Source organism: Nanorana parkeri, unplaced genomic scaffold (assembly GCF_000935625.1).
Source record: "Nanorana parkeri isolate BGI_ZX_2015 unplaced genomic scaffold, ASM93562v1 scaffold124, whole genome shotgun sequence".
In the NCBI taxonomy this organism is placed as follows: domain Eukaryota; kingdom Metazoa; phylum Chordata; class Amphibia; order Anura; family Dicroglossidae; genus Nanorana; species Nanorana parkeri.
This window is the reverse complement of record NW_017306392.1, coordinates 1,200,733-1,223,670: the sequence shown is the minus strand read 5'-3', so window position 1 is coordinate 1,223,670 and position 22,938 is coordinate 1,200,733. Positions and strand designations below refer to the sequence as shown.

At 44.6% G+C, this 22,938-nt stretch overlaps 1 protein-coding gene across 1 annotated transcript in view; it reads right to left on the bottom strand.

Annotated features, from left to right (window-relative positions):
- Window positions 1-19,856: 19,856 nt before the first annotated feature.
- LOC108784678 (N-acylethanolamine-hydrolyzing acid amidase-like) overlaps window positions 19,857-22,938 on the bottom strand; it is a 21,464-nt gene continuing 18,382 nt past the window's right edge. Inside the window, exons 10-11 of the mRNA XM_018553548.1 lie at window positions 22,481-22,542; window positions 19,857-19,945 (exon numbers count right to left, since the gene is read on the bottom strand). Coding sequence (XP_018409050.1) covers window positions 19,857-19,945; window positions 22,481-22,542 — 151 coding nt within the window. The remainder of the gene's footprint in view (window positions 19,946-22,480; window positions 22,543-22,938) is intronic.

Here is a 22,938-nt window from a genome sequence, read left to right as displayed (position 1 = left end):
CCGCTGCCCCCGTACCTCTGCTGCTGTCTTCCCCTGGTCCGTCATCTTCTCCTTTCCCCCGTCTGGCCGCGGCACCTCTGTCCCGCCCCCCCGCCTCCTCTTTATTGCAGGCTGGGAGCCATACCCAGCCTGCTATTGGATATTGTAAAATGCAATAGCCAATAGCAAGCTGGCTATTGCACCCGCCCACTGTAAATCAGCATGGGGGGACCTGATAGAGAACTTTCTCGTTCAGGCCCCTTCAGGCATTTTGTATTATGGAATGTACGCGGTCGAACAAACCGTGAACATCCCATAAAGTTCGGCATTCGGCGAGCGCTCCAACTGCCGTTGTTCGATTCGTACTCATGCTCGAATCGAACACTCGGCCCATCCCTAGTGGCCTGATTGTTGCTGTGTGTTGTGATAAAATGATGCAGACATACGTCTAATCGCACAGCAGTGCACTACAACGCATGGCACTGCTTACTTACTGTCAGGGGCTACGGGGGTAAATATCAGGGGTCTAAACGGACCCCTGATATTTTCCTTTTCAAATAGAAATTTTTTTTTTGTGGACACAGAGTCCTAAATCTTTTTTTTTTACAGCCCCGTCATTCAATAAATAGGAGCACTCAGTGCAGAGGCTTCCTTTTCATTCACAAACTGTGGAGGCATACTACTCTCCCAAGTAATGAATGGACAGGAAGCCTCTGTACTGAGTGCTCCTGTCCATTCATAAACTGAGCACAAAGTAAGTGATTACTATTTCCCCAATCATGAATGAACAGGAAGTGATGTATATTATTATGTTATTTACCAAATATAGGTATGTAACCATATAAGGTAAATTACATCACTGCACCCTGCCATTTGCTTACGTCAAGCTGCGGACGGGGAATCACCTGCCTGCAGTTTTTTGGGAGGAACAAAAGGAGCTTCCTTCCATGTTCGTTAGGAGCTCCTTATGGGTTCAGAGGAGCTCAGGTTCAGACCAGGTTCAATCCCCCAATTGATAATGATTTTAATTGGCTGATTTATTGCAATCTCCCTGCCAATCTCCCCCCCCCCCATCAACGGAGAATGGCAACCGGATGGCAGGGGCGGCACGGTTAGTTTTATTTTTTTTATTTATTATTTCTTTGTTTTTTATCACTTTTTTATTTTTTTTATTTTTTTTACTTTTTTACATTTTTAGCTTATTGTTTACTTTTTACAAGTACTTATTATTTTTCCTTTTTAATCACCTTTTTATTTTATTTAATTATTATTTCTTATTATTTTTTTAAAAACATTTCACTTTAAGGCCACCGAGGCCCGGCCTTGGGGCGGCAGGGCGCAGAGGGGCGTCCTTGTGGGGAAGTTGCGGGGGCCGGGAGGTAAGTTGCCCTCTCTACATTTAGTCCTGCTTTGCACAAGCAGGACTAAATGTAGTGTGAGGCAGCCGATTGTTCGTTTACATGTGATCTCGGCGATGTCGCCGAGATCACATGTAAAAAGTCTGCCTCGGGCGGCTGGTCCGTCCTCCCGTCCCCCCTGCACTTACCTCTCTCCTCGCTGGCTCCGTCCTCCACCGCCGAGTCTTTCCTCACTGCGGTGAGCAGAGCGGCAGGGTTAAAACTAACCCTGCCGCTCCGTGTATACACTCTCACCTGTCACAGGAGTTCCAGCACAGTGCACAGGATTGCACAGTATTGCGGAATCTGGCTTTGGGGCGGCAGGGAGAGTAAATCCAGCCCTGTCTGCGCCCTGCCGCCCCAAGGCCTGGCCTCGGTGGCCTTGTGGGGAATCCGGGCCTGAGTGCATGTTCATATTTAATAAACAAAACTATTCGCACTATTGGCTTTTCTACCCTTCAAAATTACAAAAATAGCGACAGCTGCAGTGAAAAACCAAGAAGTGAAAAGACACCCCTGGGCAAACAATAGCAAAAAAATGTATCTCCCCTTATCATTAAACCCTTTTCACCAAACCCTACAATTCTAAATAATTAATCGATGTTCAAATCAAACTAAAAATTGTATATCAATTTAATGTCCACAAATTACTGTGATCTATGTGTAAAAATCTTAGACAAGAATATATATTGACTACCAGTGTGAGTAAATCTCTAAGAACTCAAACTAAGACACATGCACCATTGCAAATTCATCACCATACTAATGTATATAACATAGTGAATAAGTCTTAAGGCTTTTCCCCATAGTTCTCCTTAGGGTAACGGGAGGACACAAACTAGCGTCCTCCCGTCACCCTAGGCTCAGTATACCGCGAGCTGTAGCTGAGACGCCGCAGCTGAGGCGGATCCCGACATTTATGCCGGGATCCGCCCAGCTGTGTGACTGACAGCTGGCTCTGCCTATCTAGAGGCAGAGCCAGCTGTACCCGCCCCCTCCCCCATCCTTTCCGCCAGTCAACGCTGGCGGATCGGAGCGGGGAGGGGGGAATCCAGCCCCTCCCCTGTCACGGCAGAGAGCGTGACAGGATCGAGAAGTATGTGTTTGCTCACCTCCTGATCTACTGAGCCAACCTGTGACAGTCTCATTGTCACAGGTCGGCTAGAACTATGAGGTGAGTGAAAAGCACTCACCTCATAGTTTTCCTTTAATAAATAACCAGGAGGAAATATTTCTGAAAGTTCCTTTAAGCGAAACTGTCCAAAAGATATCAATGCTTTCCCGTGCTCCACCTTTATGCGATGAAACAAATCTTTAAACACTCAGCAGATCTCCGTGATGAGAAAGCATGTAAGGAACTCTTTCTTTTACTCCTTCATTTGGATGCCATCTCCACTGCATACATCCCAGCGATCTCTCATGATACAATGTGTATCAGCCACATCAATGCATCCATGGACATTAGATGTCAGCGTTATTCCTCCCCTTTGAAAAAGGCTCCAATCACATGTAGCATTGCTAGCAATACTTAGCAGTATCAGGGGAACAACTCCAAAAAGGATCCAAGGTAGAATATCCCAAAATGAAAAAATAAAAGGCACATAGCATAAAATCTTTAAAACATTTAATTAGCGCAAAATAAAAAGGAACTTACAAAAAGATAAAAACAACACGTCAGATACAGATCGATCCAAAAACTCTTTCTCAATCCACTATCAATTGATCGATCTAAAACAGCCGATAGGTATAGCACCGTGCACACTCTCTCCCCGAACTTCTGAATGCCTTACAGACCCAAATGGCATTCGGGAGTTCACGAATGCTATATAGTATTTGACAGCTGAGAAAGTCAAATGGGCGGAGCGAGCCGTGACGCCACAGCTCGCTCCGCCCATCTGTTTACTTTCGAGCAGGAATGTCATTTTGCGGCGAGTTTTCGTCGGGTACGGACGGTTGTCGTGTGGCGGGACTTTTTTTATTGCGGCGGGTCGGGGGGAGTCGTGCATCGTGATTGCCGCTGGATTACATAGATGGAGCCATTAATTTTTTTGTTATTAAAGGAATAGTCAAAAATTGTCTCAATAATTGTTTCAATTAAAGGATTTAATTAAGAAGTCTGGACTTTTTTAATAACGCTTATTTAACCCTTTAGTTAACCCCTCCCCCCCCTTTCCTGCCCTGCCGGGCCAGTGCTCGAATCAAGGGTCTGGTAGGACTGTTAAGGGGCTGGGGTTCCCCCTTAAAATTCCTACCAGACCTGAAGGGCCTGATATGGCTTTTGGTGGAACCCCACGCACTTTTTTTTTTCTTATAACTGGGGGTGTCCCTCGTAGCATTCCTACCAGACCTAAAGGGTCTGGTATGAATTGGGGGGAACCTCACGCTTTTTTTTTTCCTCTTCTGCAGACTAAAAAAAAAAAAGTTTTTTTTTTCTCAAATGTCATTTTGCAGCAACGAACGAAACGAACTTTCGACCGGACTACCGCAAACTAATTTTTCCGAATCCCGAACTGAATTGAATTTCGGACCCGAATCCCGAAAAACGAAATAAAGCAAAATCCGAATCAAAACGAAACGAAACAATTTTTTTGCCAGTGCACAAATCTAGTGCCTTGTGATTTTTTATTTTTGTAATGGTCCTCAATCCACCCTTGTGCCTTGTATTTTCCATTTTTTTTTTTTTTTTTACTTATAAAATATAATTCTTTATCTATGATCTGCAATTAAACCTACAGCCAACAGACTTGTAACCATTATATATACACCTAAATATATTTAGAAACGGATTCCCTTGAAATGCATTATATTTAGTTGTTAATACCATAGACCAGGGCTCAAAATTTCAAGTCCTGAGCTACTAGCCAGGCCTTAAGAGTTACTCGCCACCAGTCGCCCCACCTGACCCTTACCGTGCCCCGGCCTTAACTCCGCCAGGTCAGTGGTGTGACACAGAGAACAGAGATCAGTAACAATGCAGAGTGCAGAGGCCAGTGGTGTAATGCTGAGTACAGAGACCAGCCGGGTTGATGCACAATACAGAGGCCAGTGGTGTGGTATGGTGCAGAGTACAGAGGCCAGCAGTGTAATGCAGAAAAAAGCAATGTAACTTCCATGTCCCAGGTGTCCTGCTTCTCCCGTGCTGTCCTTCCAGCCAGTAGCAGCTCTGCAGTCTTCCTCACAGCCTATGGCAGCTGAGGTGGAAGGAGGAAGCTGCAGGAGCCGGTGTTCTATCGAAAGCTCCAACTCATTGAGATCTCTAACTACCTCTGGTGCTCAGAAAGACTGGAGCTCTGTGCAGTGAGCTTTCGATAGCACACCGGAGTAAGGACAGCTACAGTGCGGCACTGATTCTACTCCTTCAGCAGCAGCGATCGCAGTGCCAGTTCTCTCTTCTCCTCATCAGCCGCTGCCACTATAGAGAGACCGAGGAGCAGCAGTGTATTTAGGTTTCGTGCTGCTCTAGGCAAGAATCTAAATTTGTTCCACCCCTTCCTGTTCAAGACATTTTGCATAACCTGTCAAGTCGCTGGATACAGCGTCTGACAGATTGCGCTATTAGGCATCATTCACACTGCTTAGAGTAGGCCCATACAGATCCGTGGGACGTGCACGGACGTATCGGGCCGTTCCCGGGAAGGACAGGCTGCTGCGTGTGATTTGTACGCAGTAGCCTGTTCTTCTCTATGGGAGGACGCGGCCATACGCTCAACTGAACTGCACATTTGCACGGGTGCGGATGTCCATACTAATACGCAGACAGGATGGATCCTATCTGCATCCGAGCATGGACACCTGCACCCGCACGGATGTGTATGGGCCAACTCTAAGCAGTGTGAATGAGGCCTTAGTGTTGCAGGGAAGCCGGGTTCTCAGATGGGCTGTAAAGGATCTCTGGTGGGCTCTGCAGGGTGTCAGGCTGAGACCACCATAGACCCTGCACATTCCAACATAGATCTTGCACTGCCCACCTGAGTCCCTGCAATCCCCACCAGAGACCCCCCCAGAGCCCACCATAGACCTTGCACAGAGACTCTAAGGTGGGCTGTGCAGGGTACCTTTCCCTGCACACATGCTGCTCCTCTTACCTGCAGCTCCCCAGCCTGCTTTCAGGACATGCCTCTTCTTCCTCCAGCCACCGAAGCATCTTGCTGGAGCCTCCGCTGGCCAGGGCCGCGTCTCCCACGGTCCCATCCTCTGTGCCCCATGTCATTCTGTGCCTCCATGTTATCCTGTGCCTCCATGTTATCCTGTGCCCCCATGTCATCCTGTGCTCCCATGTCATCCTGTTCCACATGTCATCCTGTGCCCCCATGTCATCCTGTGCCCCCATGTCATCCTGTGCCTCCATGTCATCCTATCATCCTATGCCCCCATGTCATCCTGTATCTCCATGTCATCCTGTGTCTCCATGTCATCCTGTGCCCCATGTCATCCTGTGCCCCCATGTCATCCTGTGCCCCAGTGGCGGAACTACTGCCATAGCGATCTATGCGGGCACTATGGGGCCCGCAACCGATGGGGCCCAGTCAGGAGCAATACTGTAAGCTTCTCCGGCCGGGTCCCGAGATAGGAGCGCACACAGCGGCTGCCCGGGCATAGCGATGTGGAGGGTGAGGGGAGCGTGCCGGCGGCCGGCTGCCCGCCTGTCAGCGGCCGGTGAACAGAACCCAGCACAGTAAAATATGCAGCCGTATGCAGACGTACTGAGGCCTTGGATGAGGTATATATATATATATATATTGTTGGCTGCTGCTTAAAGTGGAACTGAAGCCAAAACGTTTGCTTTTACTTGTGGGTAAAGTAAGGGAGGGTTATAACCCCTGTCAAGTTTTTCGCCATCTGTGTCCTATTGGGGAGACTTCCCTTCACTTCCTGACCAATAACCACAGCATTAAGCCAGAGGAAATCCCTCTAAACTTAGGGCAATCAGCAGGGTCACCAGACCTAGGGTCCCCATTGGAAGATTTCTCATCTATTCCTGTTGTGGTGACAACCTCAAATTTGTTATTTTCTTTCACTTTCAGTGATAACACCCACTCCCTAACACAGGCACAGACAGTAACCAAAACCCGAAACTTGTTCTAATCCCTCTCCACTCTATCCAAAACGAAAAAGAAATGTGGGCTTCAGTTGCATTTTAACCTTCCCAGCAAATATTGATGCTTCCTCTTTTTAAACTTGTTCCCTATGTGACTAGCGAACTTTTCATTTCTTAAACATTGGTTAAAACCACAAATAGGTCTCAACTTTTGCTGACATTTTTGAAAAAAAAAAGCAGTCTAAAGAAGAACTCCAGGTATTTTTTTTATTAACACTTGCAGTAGAGGAGTAGCCCAAAAAGTGCTTGTTTGTGCAGGGCGGGGGAGAGATACTCGAAGGACCAGTCTAAAGGTGCCCATACACCTTACAATTATCTGCAGATTTTCTGTGGTCAGATGGAAAAGGTGCAACAGATTGGCCCAGGTGGAGATTACTCCATCCACACAGTTTAGTGTAGATGGAGGAATCTGTTGCACTTTTTCCATCTGACCATAAAAAATCTGAAGATAATTGTATGGCCAGTTTAAGAATAAGCCGGCTTGGAGCTTTAGTATAACTTTTTTCTTGTTCAAACAGACACAAAGCACTTAAACCCTTGCAGTGCAGAGGTAGCTCCACTGCAAGGGTTACATTTCCTGGATTTCTTCTTTAATTGTTTAGCTTCTGGACTGAAAATATATCACCTATTGGTTATTTAAAGGAGAACTATGGGGTCAGTGTTTTTCCCCATGGTTCTCCTTAGGGTAACGGGAGGACACAAACTAGCGTCCTCCCGTTACCCTAAGCTCAGTATACTGCGAGCTACAGCTCGCGGTATAATGAGACGACGCACCTGGAGCGGATCCCGACTTAGATGACGGGATCCGCCCAGCTGCGTGAGTGACAGCTGGCTCTGCCTACCTAGAAGCAGAGCCAGCTGTACCCGCCCCCTCCCCCATCCGTTCCGCCAGTCAGCGCTGGCAGATCGGAGAGGGGAATCCAGCCCCTCCCCCTGTCACGGCAGAGAGCCGTGACAGGATCGAGAGGTGAGGGAACCCGGTATGTTTTCCCTCACCTCCCGATCTACTGAGCCGACCTGTGACAGTCTCATTGTCAGAGGTCGGCTTAGAACTATGAGGTGAGTGGAAATCACTCATGTCATAGTTCTCCTTTAATGTATAATGTATTCTGTATCCACCCAATCTGGGATGCATCTCTTTACCTATGCTAATTTACTTACTTCTAATCCTGTGCATTCAATGTAAAATTCAAAACAATTTCCTCTTTTATAGTTCACACATGTGTTAAATAAAGCTTTGATCATCAAAACAAGTAGTCCTTCATTCCTGGAGAATGGGGGGTACTCTTTGCCAGGATAACGGCTATATTTATTATAGATATATATAGTAATATTCAGAGCAGTTCTGATCAATAGCCAGCCGTGTTGGTAAAATTATTAGTCTTTATTTTTCTCACAATGCTCCAACAGAAACAGCCTTCAGCAAGCTTGTTGTTTGTCTTCAGCAAACAAAAAACATGAAAAAACTTCTCTTCAATATAACAGAAAGACTAGCTCACCGCCTGTATACATAAGTCCCTATCTTAGGGTTAGCATCCCAGCCTGTTCTCAGAGTGCCAAACACTCACGCCCAGCAATGTCTCAGTAGCTGACAGTCTACAGCTCCCCTCTCAGCCGTGTCCTGCTCCAAACACACCTCACAGACACTGTAGGCTGGCTTTGTGTCTAGTTTGAGCACTGCCAGCAGGTGGGTTAACCCTTACCAGGCCCCAATGCTTCTATCCAGTGTTGGAGGCTCTTTACCACCCAATATCTCTCCGAGCCTCCGGATTCCGGGCCCCATTTCAGGACTACCATCCATGGGAAGACTGCATGGCAGTTTCCCTTCAAAAAAAACTCACCACGGAACCCCTCACCCTGCATTGGTGAGAACTTCTGTGAAAGTTAAAGGGACCATGACCTAAATAGCGGGGAAATATATTGTCCGTTCAGGACGCATTCTTGTACAATATATATACTGTATATCAGTGGCGTAACAATCGCCATAGCGACCCAGGCAGCCACTATGGGGCCTGGGTACAGGGGGCATCCCTCTGATGCCGTGTGGGCCGCCTGGGTCGCTATGGCATGTAAGTGTGCTGGCTGTCACTGACACAGCTCAGCACCGGCTGTGAAGATCGCTGACAACCTGTCAGTGATGTGTGCAGCGGCCGCGGTGCGTTTCCCCTCTCAGCCGCTGTGGAGCTGTGTCTGTGACAGTCAGCAGCTGCGGCAGAAGAGGCAGGCGTTCGCAGTGAAGGAGGAGGGGGGCCCGCCTAAGAGCAACCCCGCCTCCTCTTACATCACTGGCCATCGACCTAAGAGCAGGCAGGGCCCGTCGATAGAAGAGGAGGCGGGGCCCAGGGACGGAAGAGGAGGCGGGGCTCGGCGACCACGGAGGCGGACAGCGCTGACAGGTAAGAGGTGTGCAGCCCATTTGAGACCCTGCAGAGCTCACTATAGAGAGTCTATGGTGGGCTCTGCAGGGTCACTCTCAGGTGGGCTGTTTGGTATATCAGGTGGGCTCTGCATGTGGCATAACTAGCAATCATGGGGCCCCATACAAAATTGTGCTATGGGGCTTTATGTTATTTTCTGCATGTTGGTATAATTTACCCATCTGGATGGAATAGATGGGCATGGTTTGTATTAGGGATGCACCCATACTGATACTAGTATCGGTATTGGTGCCGATACTGAGTATTTGGGTGAGCACGAGTACTCGCCCAAATGCTCCAATACTTACCGCCGATACCAGAACTTCCGGTCAGAAGGAGATTTCCTCTGACTGACAATGCCGCGAGGGAATATGGAGCCGGCTTCCCAGCCAATCAGGAAGTCACACTGTGGGTAATGACCCGCCTCCCTGCTTCCTGATTGGCTTCCCAGCCAATCAGCATGGAGCTGGCCAAACCGCATGGAGCTGGCCTTGCGGCCAATCAGGAAGCTGGGCGGCGGGTAATGACCCGCCTCCCAGCTTCCTAATTGGCTGTGAGGCCGACTTTCCTGCAGGAAGGAAGGCTGCAGGAAGGAAGGCTGTGCACATTATCTAGGAAAGATCTAAACATCTACCCTGAGATTTTGAACCGCGACGGCCCCTGGAAACCTTACAGGAAAACCGGGAACCCTACACAGCTAACTAATGGTTCCCTTTCCTGGCACGTTGAGGTAAGGAAGGAACGCGACATAGGACGGAGTGCTGTGGCCCCCCTTTTTTCCTGGAATACCAGATAGGCTCCATCCTTCCGTTATTCAACCATCCCTTTATGGCAAAGGAACAGTTCCCTTCATGAGACTTTAAAGCAAAGAAGGAACAAAACACTTGACGGAATATAGAAGCTTTCCCCGGAAAATCAGACGGCTTTCGTTCTTCTGACATCTGGTGAGTGCGTCCCCTACGGGGGTTTCTTCTTCTGACAAGCATTCTCCCTTGGCACTTCAGATGTGGATACATGCCCCTTATCCCACATCAAGTTTCCATGAATGAGATTTAACCGGACACCGATACAATAGATATAAATCTTTATATTTATTTATTTTTATTTATTTATTTTTATAACATTTTTTCACGATATAATATCTTTTATGTATATATAATTTCATGTTTTATATATATGTTTTTTATATATAGGCATTTCTAACAATTCCATATATCGATTTTGTATCCTTGGTATTAATAGTTTTAAATTGTGCTTTTAAACACATATATTCAGTTTGGGTTTAACCATTTCTCTGAGGAGAGACTCACATTGTTTGCTACATAGTATCCACATATATATCATGCACTGATACGTTATTGAAAGAAAAACACGATTTGACATTTTATATTCACTTTATTATCTATTCCTTTTACAACACTGTTTTTTTGATGATCACACCGTGAGGCTCATAGCGCTGTACCACTGATTAATGTAATTATGTTAAAGTTGATATCTTGCAAGAACTTTCTGCAGTACTTAATACTTCATGCAATCTCTGACTCACCAATTTGTAATACTGGTCGACCATCTTTGGATACTAAATCAGGTCAAAGGGAATGAAAAAAAAACTAGCATTGATGGGAGGCAAGTATAAAAAAACATTTATTTAGTTATTAAATGTCAAAATGGCATTATATATCACATCTTCCGTTTTCTGAATATATAGCTGACTAATATAGCAAAGTATTGGAATACCACATCCTAGAATTCAGCTTCTGCTTTCTGATTTTTTCATATCCTACAGTTTTCTATAGTATAAATTAGGGATGCACGATAATAGTATCGGTGTCGATAATGAGTATTTGGCCGAATACTTACCTCCGATACCGGAACTTCTGGTCAGAGGGAGTTTTCCCTCTGACCGGCAGTGCCAAGGGAGCATGATGCTGTATTCCGGGGGCCAATCAGGAAGCCAGGCACTGGTTATGACACGCCTCCTGGCTTCCGGATTGGCTAGGAAGCCGGCTTCACTTGTTACTAGGCAGCCTGGCTTCCTAAACAAGCATGTCATGACCCGCCTCCCGGCTTCCTGATTGGTCAGGATGCCAGGCTGCCTAGCAAGATGTGAAGGTAGCTTCCTAGCCAATCAGGAAAATGGGAGTCAGGTCATGACATGCCGTACGGCTTTCTGAAGATAAGCCAGCGGAGGCAGTGTCATGCTTTCGACAATGTTCTGCTGGGAAACCTTGTGTCTTGCAATTCATATGGATGTTACTTTGACATGTACCACCTAACTAAACATTGTTACTGACCAAGTACACCCTTTATGGAAATAATATTCCCTAATGGCAGTGGCCTCTTTCAGCAGGATATTGTGCCCTGCGACATTGCAAAAAATAATTGTTTGAGGAACACAATGATGAGTTTGAGGTGAGGCCTCCAAATTCTCCAGAACTCAATCCAATTGAGCATCTGTGGGATGTGCTGGAAAAACAAGTCCGATCAATGGAAGCCACACCTAACAACTTATAGGACTTAAAAGTATCTGCTACTGACAGCTTGGTGCCAGATACCCCAGCATACCTTTAGAGGTCTAGTGGAGTCCATGCCTCGATGGGTCAAGACTGTTTTGGTGGCATAAGGGGGGACCTACTCAATATTAGGTGGATGGACACAATGTTATGGCTGATTGGTGTATATCCTAAGTAATTGGTTTTAACCTGCATCTGAATGATGGGCTGACATAATTTGTCACCTGCTGTCAGACCTAAAGTAGAACTGTACAAAATGATGTACTCAATAGATTAGTGAGCGTTCTAAGTAAACATCTGACATCTTTTAAAAATACTAGTGACCTGATTGTTTTTAACTTCAGTACTTTATGATTCGCTGACCCAGGGACAAGCATGCAACAAGTGAAAAATAAGCTCACTGAGTGTTTGTCTTGATCGGAGGGAAGTATAAAAAAAATACATTCTTTAGTTAAATGTCAAAATTGTAGTAAATGTCAAAATTGTAGTAAATGTCAAATCTTCCAATTTTCTACATAGCTGATTACTATAGCAAAGCATTAGAATACCACATCCTAGAATTTAGCTTCTCCTTTCTGATTCTTTCATACCCAACAGTTTTATATAGTTTATATGTATTATATTTCTTTTCCAATTTATAATTAAAAATGACTCATTCCAGCTGACTGATAATCACAGACCGATGTAAAGTGTAACAACATCTACAACATAGCTATATTTGCCCCAATCACTTACCAGTGTTCAAATTTCTATCAAGAGGGGGAAGCTCCAATCAGTGGCACATAAATAGCCATAGCAGTCCACATGGCTGCTATGAGGCTTGGAGTAGAAGGGGGCCCATCAGGGGGGCTGATTAGGAAAACTAAAATGTGATGTTTAAAGTATAGAAGGGTTGAAGTCCGACCTCAGGAATCTCTAGTCACACATTTGCTTATATTTCTTATCAGTGTAGATTTATTGTCCTCTGAACTTCTCCTACAGACTGAAATGAGCCCTTCGGGTCTAATGCAGTCACACCTTCTCCTCTGTTAAAACCTTATTTTACGTTTAATGAAGCTAGTTTGCATTAGGGTTGAAGAGTAAGTGTGTGCAAGATCGTTATTTATTTTATCATAATATAAAAAATAATTTTGGTTATTATTAGGGATGTCTTGATACCATTTTTTCAAGACCAAGTACAAGTACTTTTCATTAGGTACTTGCTGATATCAATTACCAATACTTTTTCATAAAGGGACATGTGACTACAAGCAGTGGCGGACCTAATAACCAAAGGGCCCTGGTGCAAGATTTTATCTTGGGCCCCCCTCCCAAGACGGCAGGGGGGGGGAGGCACGGGAGCGGATCACACTGGCCCCCGAACCCTCCCAGTGGTCTCTAATGTTGCAGTAGCGTGCTCGACTTACCTGAGACCCTGCAGAGCACACCATAGAGCCTACACAGCCCATCTGAGACTCTCTATAGTGGGCTCTGCAGGGTCCCAGGTGGGCTGGTCGTCGAGGTCTATTTCCCTGTACTTCCTCCCAACTCTTCTTGCCTGCTGCTGCTGGGGCCCGGCCTCCTCCACCCTCTCTCGTCACCTCTGCCATGCCGCCCTGATACCCATGTAAGGGGCCCCCCAGGCTGCCCAGACCCCTCACATGGGTATCGGCCATACCCTCTGATGGCTGTGTTCTATCAAAGTTTGTGACTACGCTTTAACGTAATCCCGCCCAGTTTTTTGGCAGGGGAATGTGTGACCGCCAATAGGTCAATCATTCCAACTCTTTCTCAGCTGTTTCAGGGCAGATCGGCATCGCAGATCGTATGTGCAGGAGAACCGGTCTGCCCTGGAACAGCTGATCAGTCCTGAAATGTCACTTCTATCCGACTCTGTGACTGCGATCTCACATTCCGCACCATTCACAAAGTCGGATAGAAGTGACATTTCAGGACTGATCAGCTGTCCCAGGGCAGATCGGTTCTCCTGCACATACGATTTGCGATGCCGATCTGCCCTGGAACAGCGGAGAAAGCGTTGCAATGATTGACTTATTGGCGGTCACACATTCCACCGCCAAATAACTGGGCGGGATTACGTTAAAATGTGTGACCACGTCACCGGTCACACATTCTAACGTAGTCTCAAACTTTGATAAAACAGATGTCTGTCTGTAATCATTTTAATCAGATAAATAGATTATAATAGGGAACATTACAGTGTAATGTTCCCCATTATAACCCACTTTTCTAATTAAATGAAATAACAGCACACAACTATCTGTGATGGGCTGCCCCAGGCTAAGGCCCCGGTGCGGTCGCACTGGCTGCACCGGCCGTAGCTCCGACCACTGACTACAAGTACTTGTGAAAATGCCTGTATCGACCCTGATATTAGTGTTGGTTAAGGGACATCCCTAGCTATTATTCTTATTGCTACTATAACTTTTATTCCCAGCACTGCTGCCTACTCGTGTACCGACAGCTCTGCTGCTGCCTGTCCTTGATACATAGTTTATGTTAAGATCAATGACATGTATTGTCACCTTTAATATGGCCAACCACTGCAGAGAAAGTTAGTAAGGATGCCCCATAGTTTTACTATGGGGCCCCATGAGTTGTAGTTACACCCCTGACTACAGTGACTAACTACTGCTCTATAGAAGGGCAATAAATGATCAGAACTTTGTGCTATCTTTCCCTGACATTCAGTACACTTTTCACTGAATGTTGGTTGATCTCTCCATTAAAGCAAAAATGATTTATAAAAAAATGAAATTAACAACTTCTATACTCAGGGTACTAAAATGATCCTTTAATGCACCACGGTGATTTAAACACTTGTATCAACTCGAAATGTGTACCGCAGGCTTGAGACTTCCTAGGCTTTTTTTCTATAATGAAAACCAAAAGTGACCTGTATCTAAGGGGGTAATTCACTCAGCTGCCGAAGGCAGCCAAGTGATTACCGAGCCAAAGTAAAGTGAGCCGAACGCCATTCGACTATTCACTTCAGCCCTGTACAGCTGATTACAGCTGTACATCGGCTGGCTTCGGTTCAGCCGAACATGCTCAGCATATTCGGCTGAGACGAAGTGAAGAACACGTTCGACTCATCCGATCCAACACTCGGATCGACTGAGCCAAACCTCCGGCAGTTCACTTGCTGCCGTTCGCCCCTATTCTAGTAAGGGCCAAATGGCAGTAAATGAATAGCTGAATACCGCCTGAACGGCTTGATTATTCTGCTCACTACCTCTGAGGTAGAAAGCAGAATAAAAAAAATGCACTGTGAGTGTGTGTGCAGTTCACCAGCCACTCACTTGGGCTTTCACAGCCAGTGTTGCATGCTGGGACAGGGCATATATCCTCCAGGGAATTGCCATGTGCTTTGTCGGGTTCCAGTCATGGATTAGTCCAGGTTGGGGTGCTGTCCAGCCTGCACCCAGGCTAGGCCTGAGGCTTTGGGGGGTGGGAACTCTTTGAGTGCAGGAATTGTTTCAATAGACCTCCGGTCTGGAGGATGCCTCTGTGATGCTTGGAGGAGGAGAACCAGGGAAACTGATGGCTACTGGAGGTGCCTGGAATAGTCTAGTTACCAGAGGTGAAGTGAGTAACTGTGATTATTTTGTTACGATGGCACCTGAAAGTGGGTGGCATGTTTTAGGCAGCAAGTGAACATTTTGTTTCTGAAGTTAATGTGGTGGAAGCAGAAAAAAATGGGCAAGTGTAAGGATTTGAGTGACTTTGACAAGGGCCAAATTGTAATGGCTGGATGACTGGGTCAGAGCAACTTCAAAACTGCAGCTCTTGTGGGATGTTCCTAGTCTGCAGTGGTCAGAACCTACCAAAAGTGGTCCAAGGAAGGAAAACTGGTGAACCGGCGACAGGGTCATGGATGCCTAGACTAATTGATGCACGTGGGTAGCGACAGCTGTCCTGTGTAGTCCAATCCAATAGAAGAGCTACTGTAGCTGAAACTGCTAAAAAAAGTTAATAACGGTTCCCACAATAAGATGTCTGAACTAACAGTGCAACCCAGTTTGCTGCATATGGGGCTGTGTAGCCAAAGACAGGTCAGGGTGCCCATGCTGACCGGTGTCCACCGCCAAAAACACCTACAATGGGCATGTGAGCATCAGTACTGGACTACAGAGCAATGGAAGAAGGTGGCTTGGTCTGATAACATTTTCTTTTACATCATGTTGATGGCCAGGTACATGTGCATTGCACAGAATGCATTATGGGAAAAAGGCAAGCCAGAGGAGGCAGTGTGATGCTTTGAGAAATGTTCTGCTGGGAAACCTTGGGTCTTGCCATTCATATGGATGCTACTTTTATACAAACCACCTACCTGGCCTTATGTCAAGTTAATCAAGTGATGTCAAGTTAATGTCAGAACACGTGATCTGCAAACTTTTACAGAGACTGTGCCTCAGAAAGCCATCACCATGATCATGAGGCAGCCACTATTCTTAGAAGAAGACATCTGGAGTACAGTGACCTCCATATTCTTACCGCACAAGTTTCCTTTAACCCTTTTGCTGCCAACAACATCAGTGGCAGTAGGCACGTTTAAACAGACTAAAGCCGCCGGGACTTGGCTTTACAATAAAAGTGATCCTTCCGGCTCAACTGCCGCCAGATCGCTTCCACGGGCCGGTAAAGTGCCCGCACCCCGCCTTCCCCCTGGGCTCCAATGCTCCTTTTGTGGTCTCCTCCCCGTACCATGGGACCAGGAGCTACACGTATTGCATCCCTTCCTGCCCCATGGCTGTCATTGCTAGGCTCCTGAAGCCAAGTAATAAGCTATTGAAGTGCGATCTGCACTTCAATAGCTTATTTAGAGTGGAAAGGTGACACTAGGGGTCTTTTGGATGCATAGTGGTCTCCTCCTCCAGGTCCAAAGATCCTGATGAAGGCAGGGGTGTGTTCCAAATGCAGTGGGCTTGTGTGCAAGATCATAAGTTGAGTTTCCTTCCTTATGCGCACCACAGCAAAAGGTTGGCATGGTTTGCATTGTATATTGTTGTCAGGGTCCACAATAATAACCACCAATGTGTGTCAGTGACCACAATAATATCCCCCAACGTGTGTCAGTGACTGCAATAATAACCCTCAGCGTGCATCTGTGACTGCAATAATAACCCCCAGCGTGTGTCAGTGACTGCAATAATAACCCCCAGTGTGTGTCAGTGACTGCAATAATAACCCCCAGCATGTGTCAGTGACTGCAATAATAACCCCTAGCGTGTGTCAGTGACTGCAATAATAACCCTCAGCGTGTGTCAGTGACTGCAATAATAACCCCCAGCGTGTGTCAGTGACTGCAATAATAACCCCCAGCGTGTGTCAGTGACTGCAATAATAACCCCCAGCGTGTGTCAGTGACTGCAATAATAACCCCCAGCGTGTGTCAGTGACTGCAATAATAACCCCTAGCGTGTGTCAGTGACTGCAATAATAACCCTCAGCGTGAGTCAGTGACTGCAATAATAACCCCCAGCGTGTGTCAGTGACTGCAATAATAACCCTCAGCGTGAGTCAGTGACTGCAATAATAACCCCCAGCGTGTGTCAGTGACTGCAATAAACAGCGTGTGTCAGTGACTGCAATAATAACCCCCAGCGTGTGTCAGTGACTGCAATAAACAGCGTGTGTCAGTGACTGCAGTAATAACCCCCAGCGTGTGTCAGTGACTGCAATAAACAGCGTGTGTCAGTGACTGCAATAATAACCCCCAGCGTGTGTCAGTGACTGCAATAATAACCCCCAGCGTGTGTCAGTGACTGCAATAATAACCCCTAGCGTGTGTCAGTGACTGCAATGATAACACCCAGCATGTGTCAGTGGCCGCAATAGTAACTCCTAGCATTGTGTCAGTGGCAGCAATTTTTCAGGACCCTTGTGTTAGCATCTGTTGAAAAACGTATTGCAACACAAGATTTTTACCTACCTCCTTGTAAGCTTCTTTAGAATGTACACTAAGCTGTGTAGGTGCAGGTCAGCGTACAGTACAGGGGAAACTCGAATAATTAGAATATCGTGCAAAGTTCATTTATTTCACTAATGCAACTTAAAAGGTTAAACTAATATTTGAGATGGACTCATTACATGCAAAGCAAGATAGTTCAAGCCGTGATTTGTCATAATTGTGATGATTATGGCTAACAGCTCATGAAAACCCCAAGAGCCCCAAATCCACAACCTCAAAAAAGTAGATTATTACATGCAATCAATAAAACAAGGATTGTACATAGAACAATATCGGACCTCTGAAAAGTACAAGCATGCATATGTACTCAGTACTTGGTTTGGGCCCCTTTTGCAGCACTTACTGCAATTACTTTTGCACGATATTCTAATTATTCGAGTTTCACCTGTATGTTCTTGGAAAATCTAATTGCTGGAATGAGTTAAAGTCTCAAAAGTTAAGTAGTTGACAGGACTATGACCACCCCACCTGAAAAAGAATATTTAAGATAAAGTTGCCCTTTAATGTGGAACTTTAGGCAAAAGAAAATGATTGTAGATAAAATGAGTAAGATTTAGAGTTTGAGTTTTTATTCATGCCTCTATACTCATTGGGGTGATTGTGACAGTGGTCATCAAGTTAAGTCATCAAGTAAATTTCCTCCAACATATTCCCTGCCTTTGACTATGAGGTTCCGGTATCTACAGCTACAACACGCACATAGAGCCCAGTTCCCTGGTCCGATAAGGGTTGACTCAGAACGGATTGAGCGATTCCTTAGGTCAAAAGGGGATACAAAAGCCTCTGTCCTCCTTATACCTTCGGTTGGCATGTGAGGGGGTACCCAGCTGAAACCTCTCTATTTTGTCATTGTCTTACTGTGATTGTTTTATGTATGAAAATTCAATCAAAACTTTACCTGTTAAAAAAAAAAAAATTCCTCCAACAACAAAACACATTTTTCATAGGGTGAGGGAAGGTAAGAACCAATGTTTTTTTATTGCTCTATGCAGAGATTTCCTCTCACTTCCTGTTTTAGTGGCAGGTATTTCTGGCACAGAAATTGAGGGAAAGCATCCCCAACAAATAAATAGACAGTGTTCTGTTTCAAAGAAAGATCTTTTGTTCAACTTTCTTTTTATATTCTTTATTTGTAAGCATAAGGGCATGATACAGAAGACAGATATCCAGTCGCCCGAAGGCTGCACATATGCATATAACAGCAACAGGATTAACCAAGCTAGCATAGCCGTTACCGAACTCGTGCATTCTCAGCCATCTTACACCTCGGATCTGCCCATCACTCCGAACCACAACCCTTAAGACATTTTGTATATTCAGAACACATATACATATATGAGTAACGAAGAAACAAAAGACCAGATAGACACAAGACACAACACAACAGAGGTGACAAAATGCTTGACTCGAGACTCTGGCAAGCGGCTGCCCGCCCTCCGGCACTCCCATAATTCCCAACACCCCCTGGGCCTCGACATTGACAGTGGTTCATTCCTGACAAAGCTGTGCGCATTCCGAGGAGTCCCTAAATTGGTACCTCCCCGCCCAGGTCACCACGAACTTGTGTGGGTACCCGCGCATCAGAGGAGGTCAGATCCTCTATCAATTTGATTTCCTCCATCCGACTCACCCACATTTCGTTCAACTTTCTATTAACTGATGGGGTCAAATCGATCAGTGATTTCGACCGTAGTGACAAAAAAAAAGTAAAAAGGAGCAGGATGAAATGAAATTGTAACAGTGAATGTGGTTTTTGTTCGGGAAACACCATCGATTCCAAAATCAAATGTAAAAATAAAACATTTTGTTTGACATTCATCAAGTCTCTGATGGCATTATCCAGGGGTAAATATAGATCTTTCATTGGTACAAAAAGATCTTTCCTTTGGAAATCTACAAGTGTATGGCCAGCTTTACTGTATTACAGGGTGGGCAGGTAGTGCCTAACTAAAAACTACACCAACTAGCACCAAACATGAGGGGTAACATACCAGAACAAAATAATCGGTTAATAGAAGTTCTAACATTTTCCTATGCAATTGGTGGAGGTGCCCTCCGCACACCTTTCAGCAGTCCCGGCCAACAATCAAATAAATGGTGCTCGAAGTAACTTCACGGATGGCACCGTGCAAAACACAAGATTGAAGAAAATAGGTCACCAGCACTCCATAAGTTAAAAAGAATGAGTCCTTTTAATGGACAATGATGTCACAGAAATCCATGTTGGATTTCTGTGACATCATTGTCCATTAAAAGGACTCATTCTTTTTAACTTATGGAGTGCTGGTGACCTATTTTCTTCTAACATTTTCCTACACTATCCTAAATTAAAAAAAGGTTTTGGAAGGAGTTCCTGTGTTGCACTCACTTTATAGTATAATGTAAAGTCTTGTACAAAATGTTTTACACAATAGGCTTGTGAATTGTTTAATGAGATACATACAAACATTTTGGGACATTTTAAACTGTAGAAAGATTTCAGAAAAAAATATACTGCACTCCTGCAATCTTCACCACAATATAAACACCAGAGATTCTTGTGGTTTTTAATGTCTCATCTGCGATGCCTATAAAAGAACATACATGTGTACACATTAAAATATAAATAAATAAAAGCAAATTACTTATTCTGCCAGCTGACAGTGTAAAATATGAAAATTGCTCTGACTGGGTAAATGCAAATCATTGTTAAGTCATTTCATTTATATGGCTTTTGGTCTGGACATAATGAGGTGTCTATGCTAAAAACAGTCATATAGGGAGATAAATTGCTTTAGGTGGCAAACATTTAGGTGTAATGACACTGTCACGGCCTAGCCAACCATGTGGCATGATTAAATAGATTCTTGGGACACTTAGGGGGTTATTCATAAAGCTGCCAAAGGCAGCCGAGTGAATAACCCAGCCAAAGTGAAGTGAGCCCAACAACTTTCGGCTATCACTCTGGCTCAGTATGGCTGATTTACAGTACATCAGCTGAAATCAGCCGTGCATCGGTAGCCTTCAGCTGCACTTCGGCTGAGCCGAAGCGCAGAAGAACTTCGACTCAGCTGATCCAACATCGGGATCGGCTGAGCCGAAGCTCCGGCAGCTCACTTGCTGCCGTTCACCCCTATTAACATAGGGGTTGAATGGCAGTGAGTGAATAGCCAAACGCCGCTGAGCAGCATTCGGCTTGGCTATTCTGCGTGGTACCGAGCAGAATAGAAAATCAATTAAAAGAGTTAAAAATAAAAAAAAGTTGAAAAAATATATTTAAAAAATAGTAAATAAATAGTCAAATTAAAAAATAAATCTAGATTTTTTAAAAAATTGGGCGGAGCTAGCAGTGACAGCTAGTTTTGCCCAACTGTTTCCTGTGGGCCGGCACCTGCTAGAGTCTTCTAGCAGGTCACGGCCAATGAATAACAACTGGGCGTAGCCGGCCGTGACATCACGGCCGGCTCTGACCAGTTGTTATTGTTTAATGACAGATCGGCATCCCCACGTCATTTGGGGCCCCTTTGCGGGGCTGAAGCATATGCCTTCGGCTCGGCTGAGCCACTCGGCTGCCTTCGGCTGCTGTACGGGCTATAGTGAATAGCCCATACAGCAGCACTTTGGTTCGACCAAAGCTAGCCGAAGGATATACCGAAGCTACAGCTGGATCCTTCAGCTCCTTCGTGAATAACCCCCTTAGTGTCCCTTCCACCCGAAACTCCAAGTTTGTCTGCCAATTCAGCAATACTGTGTATATGTGAAGAATAGTTTTTATAGCTAGAACTGTAAATGCACATGCCATGAAAAAGAGAGAACTCCTGGTTAGATTATTCCTCCCAAGGGCTCCTAAAATGTGATCAGAAGCTCATAGCTTAAGTTGGCCATACGCTGGTCGAATTTTAGGCAAGTCCTGCTGACTTGTAGTAAATTCGACCAGTGTGTCCATGGATGAAGGAGCTGGTCTGCATAATCTTGGCCAAACAGTGACCATTACACCCGCCACTGTCAGAATACAATACTGAACAAAAAAAAGAACTAACAGCATATGTTCTGATTATGTAAGCCGGCTGGCATCAACCCAACAAAGGGTAATAATCAATTTACATTTTGTTTTAATTTCTATTACATTTTTGTGTTTGGATTTAGATCTTGGATTTAGAACTTTTAGTTCACATTAGGGAAAACTGCCTTTACTTTCTGTCCTGACGAAAAACAGTAAGCAAATAGGAAATTCCTCAAAGTAAGAGGAAATCCAACCTGTGACAGTTGCCAGTGAATCAGGAAATCCTATTGATAGATTTGATAGATACTCCCTCTTCTTCTTTGCCAACAACTGTGAAGTGTCTGTGAAGGTTCTCATTTATCCAGGTCATGGTATATCTGTAAAAAATAAATCAAAGCAACTGGACTTGCTGTATTTTTCTTGAAGACATTTTGCTAGTCATCCCACTATCTTTCCCAAAAATTCTTCTGGAAAAGCTAGTCAGATGACCAGCGAACCCTCTTCAAGAAAAATATAGCAAGTCCTGTTGCTTTGATTTATTTTTTACAGATAGAACAACTGTAAAATCTAGGATTTCCTCTCATTTTCTGTCTTGGTGACCACGTTAATCAAATAGTGAGGGTGCTGCTCCTTAAAAGGGACACAAACCCCATTTAGGACATGCCAGAGATTGTTATCCTTCCCTACTGGAAATCATTTTTGGCTGGAGTCCTACACACGTGTAAGTGAATTATGGTGTTATAAACATGCTCAAAATGTATTTATGATTATTTGCAAATGATGGCTCTACTTCCTGGTTAGAAGTACTACATAAAATTATCTTTGTTGATCCTCTTTTTTTCACCTTAGGCCTACTAGTGTGTGATGGTAACCAGAAGGCATGGTCTCTAATCATGTGCAATGTACACAATCTCATGTGGTCTTGTGTAAGCTATATTTCCTGTGAGGTATTCAGGAACATCAGTTCCATATGCATGGCAAGAGAGAGAGAGAGAGAGAGAGAGAGAGAGATAGCATTTTAACTGAAATATAATGCGATTTGGAAATACTGACATATGCCCTATTTAAATAATGTGAAGTGTGAATGATAATGCTGGGTCTACTATATACCAATAATTACGAATGAAGGAAAGATAATCCTCTGGAGAAGCTGCACTCATCATTGTAGTATGGATTGTTGCCCTAAAAAAAAGCAAACAACAATACATGCATATTACTTATTTTATTATTTAAAATTAATTATTTTACTAATAAAATAGTAGATGTTGAATAGACTTTGTATTCATTTGACTTATTCTGCAACTGCTGCCTAAGGCCAGATCACCAACAGATAAAAGAACTCCGGGTAAAACTTTTACTAACCCCTTCATGACTGAGCTAGTTTTCAGGTTCTGTTCATAAATGACTGACACACTTTTTACATTTTTGCTGTGTGATTCTTCCACGGCTGTAATATACTTTCTTGCTAAATGTACCCACACATATTAGGGCTATATAATTATATAAAACATGTATCTAAAGCCTCACTTACTTTGAATAAAATATAAAAAAAACGAGGAAAAAAAACTTAAAGAAAAC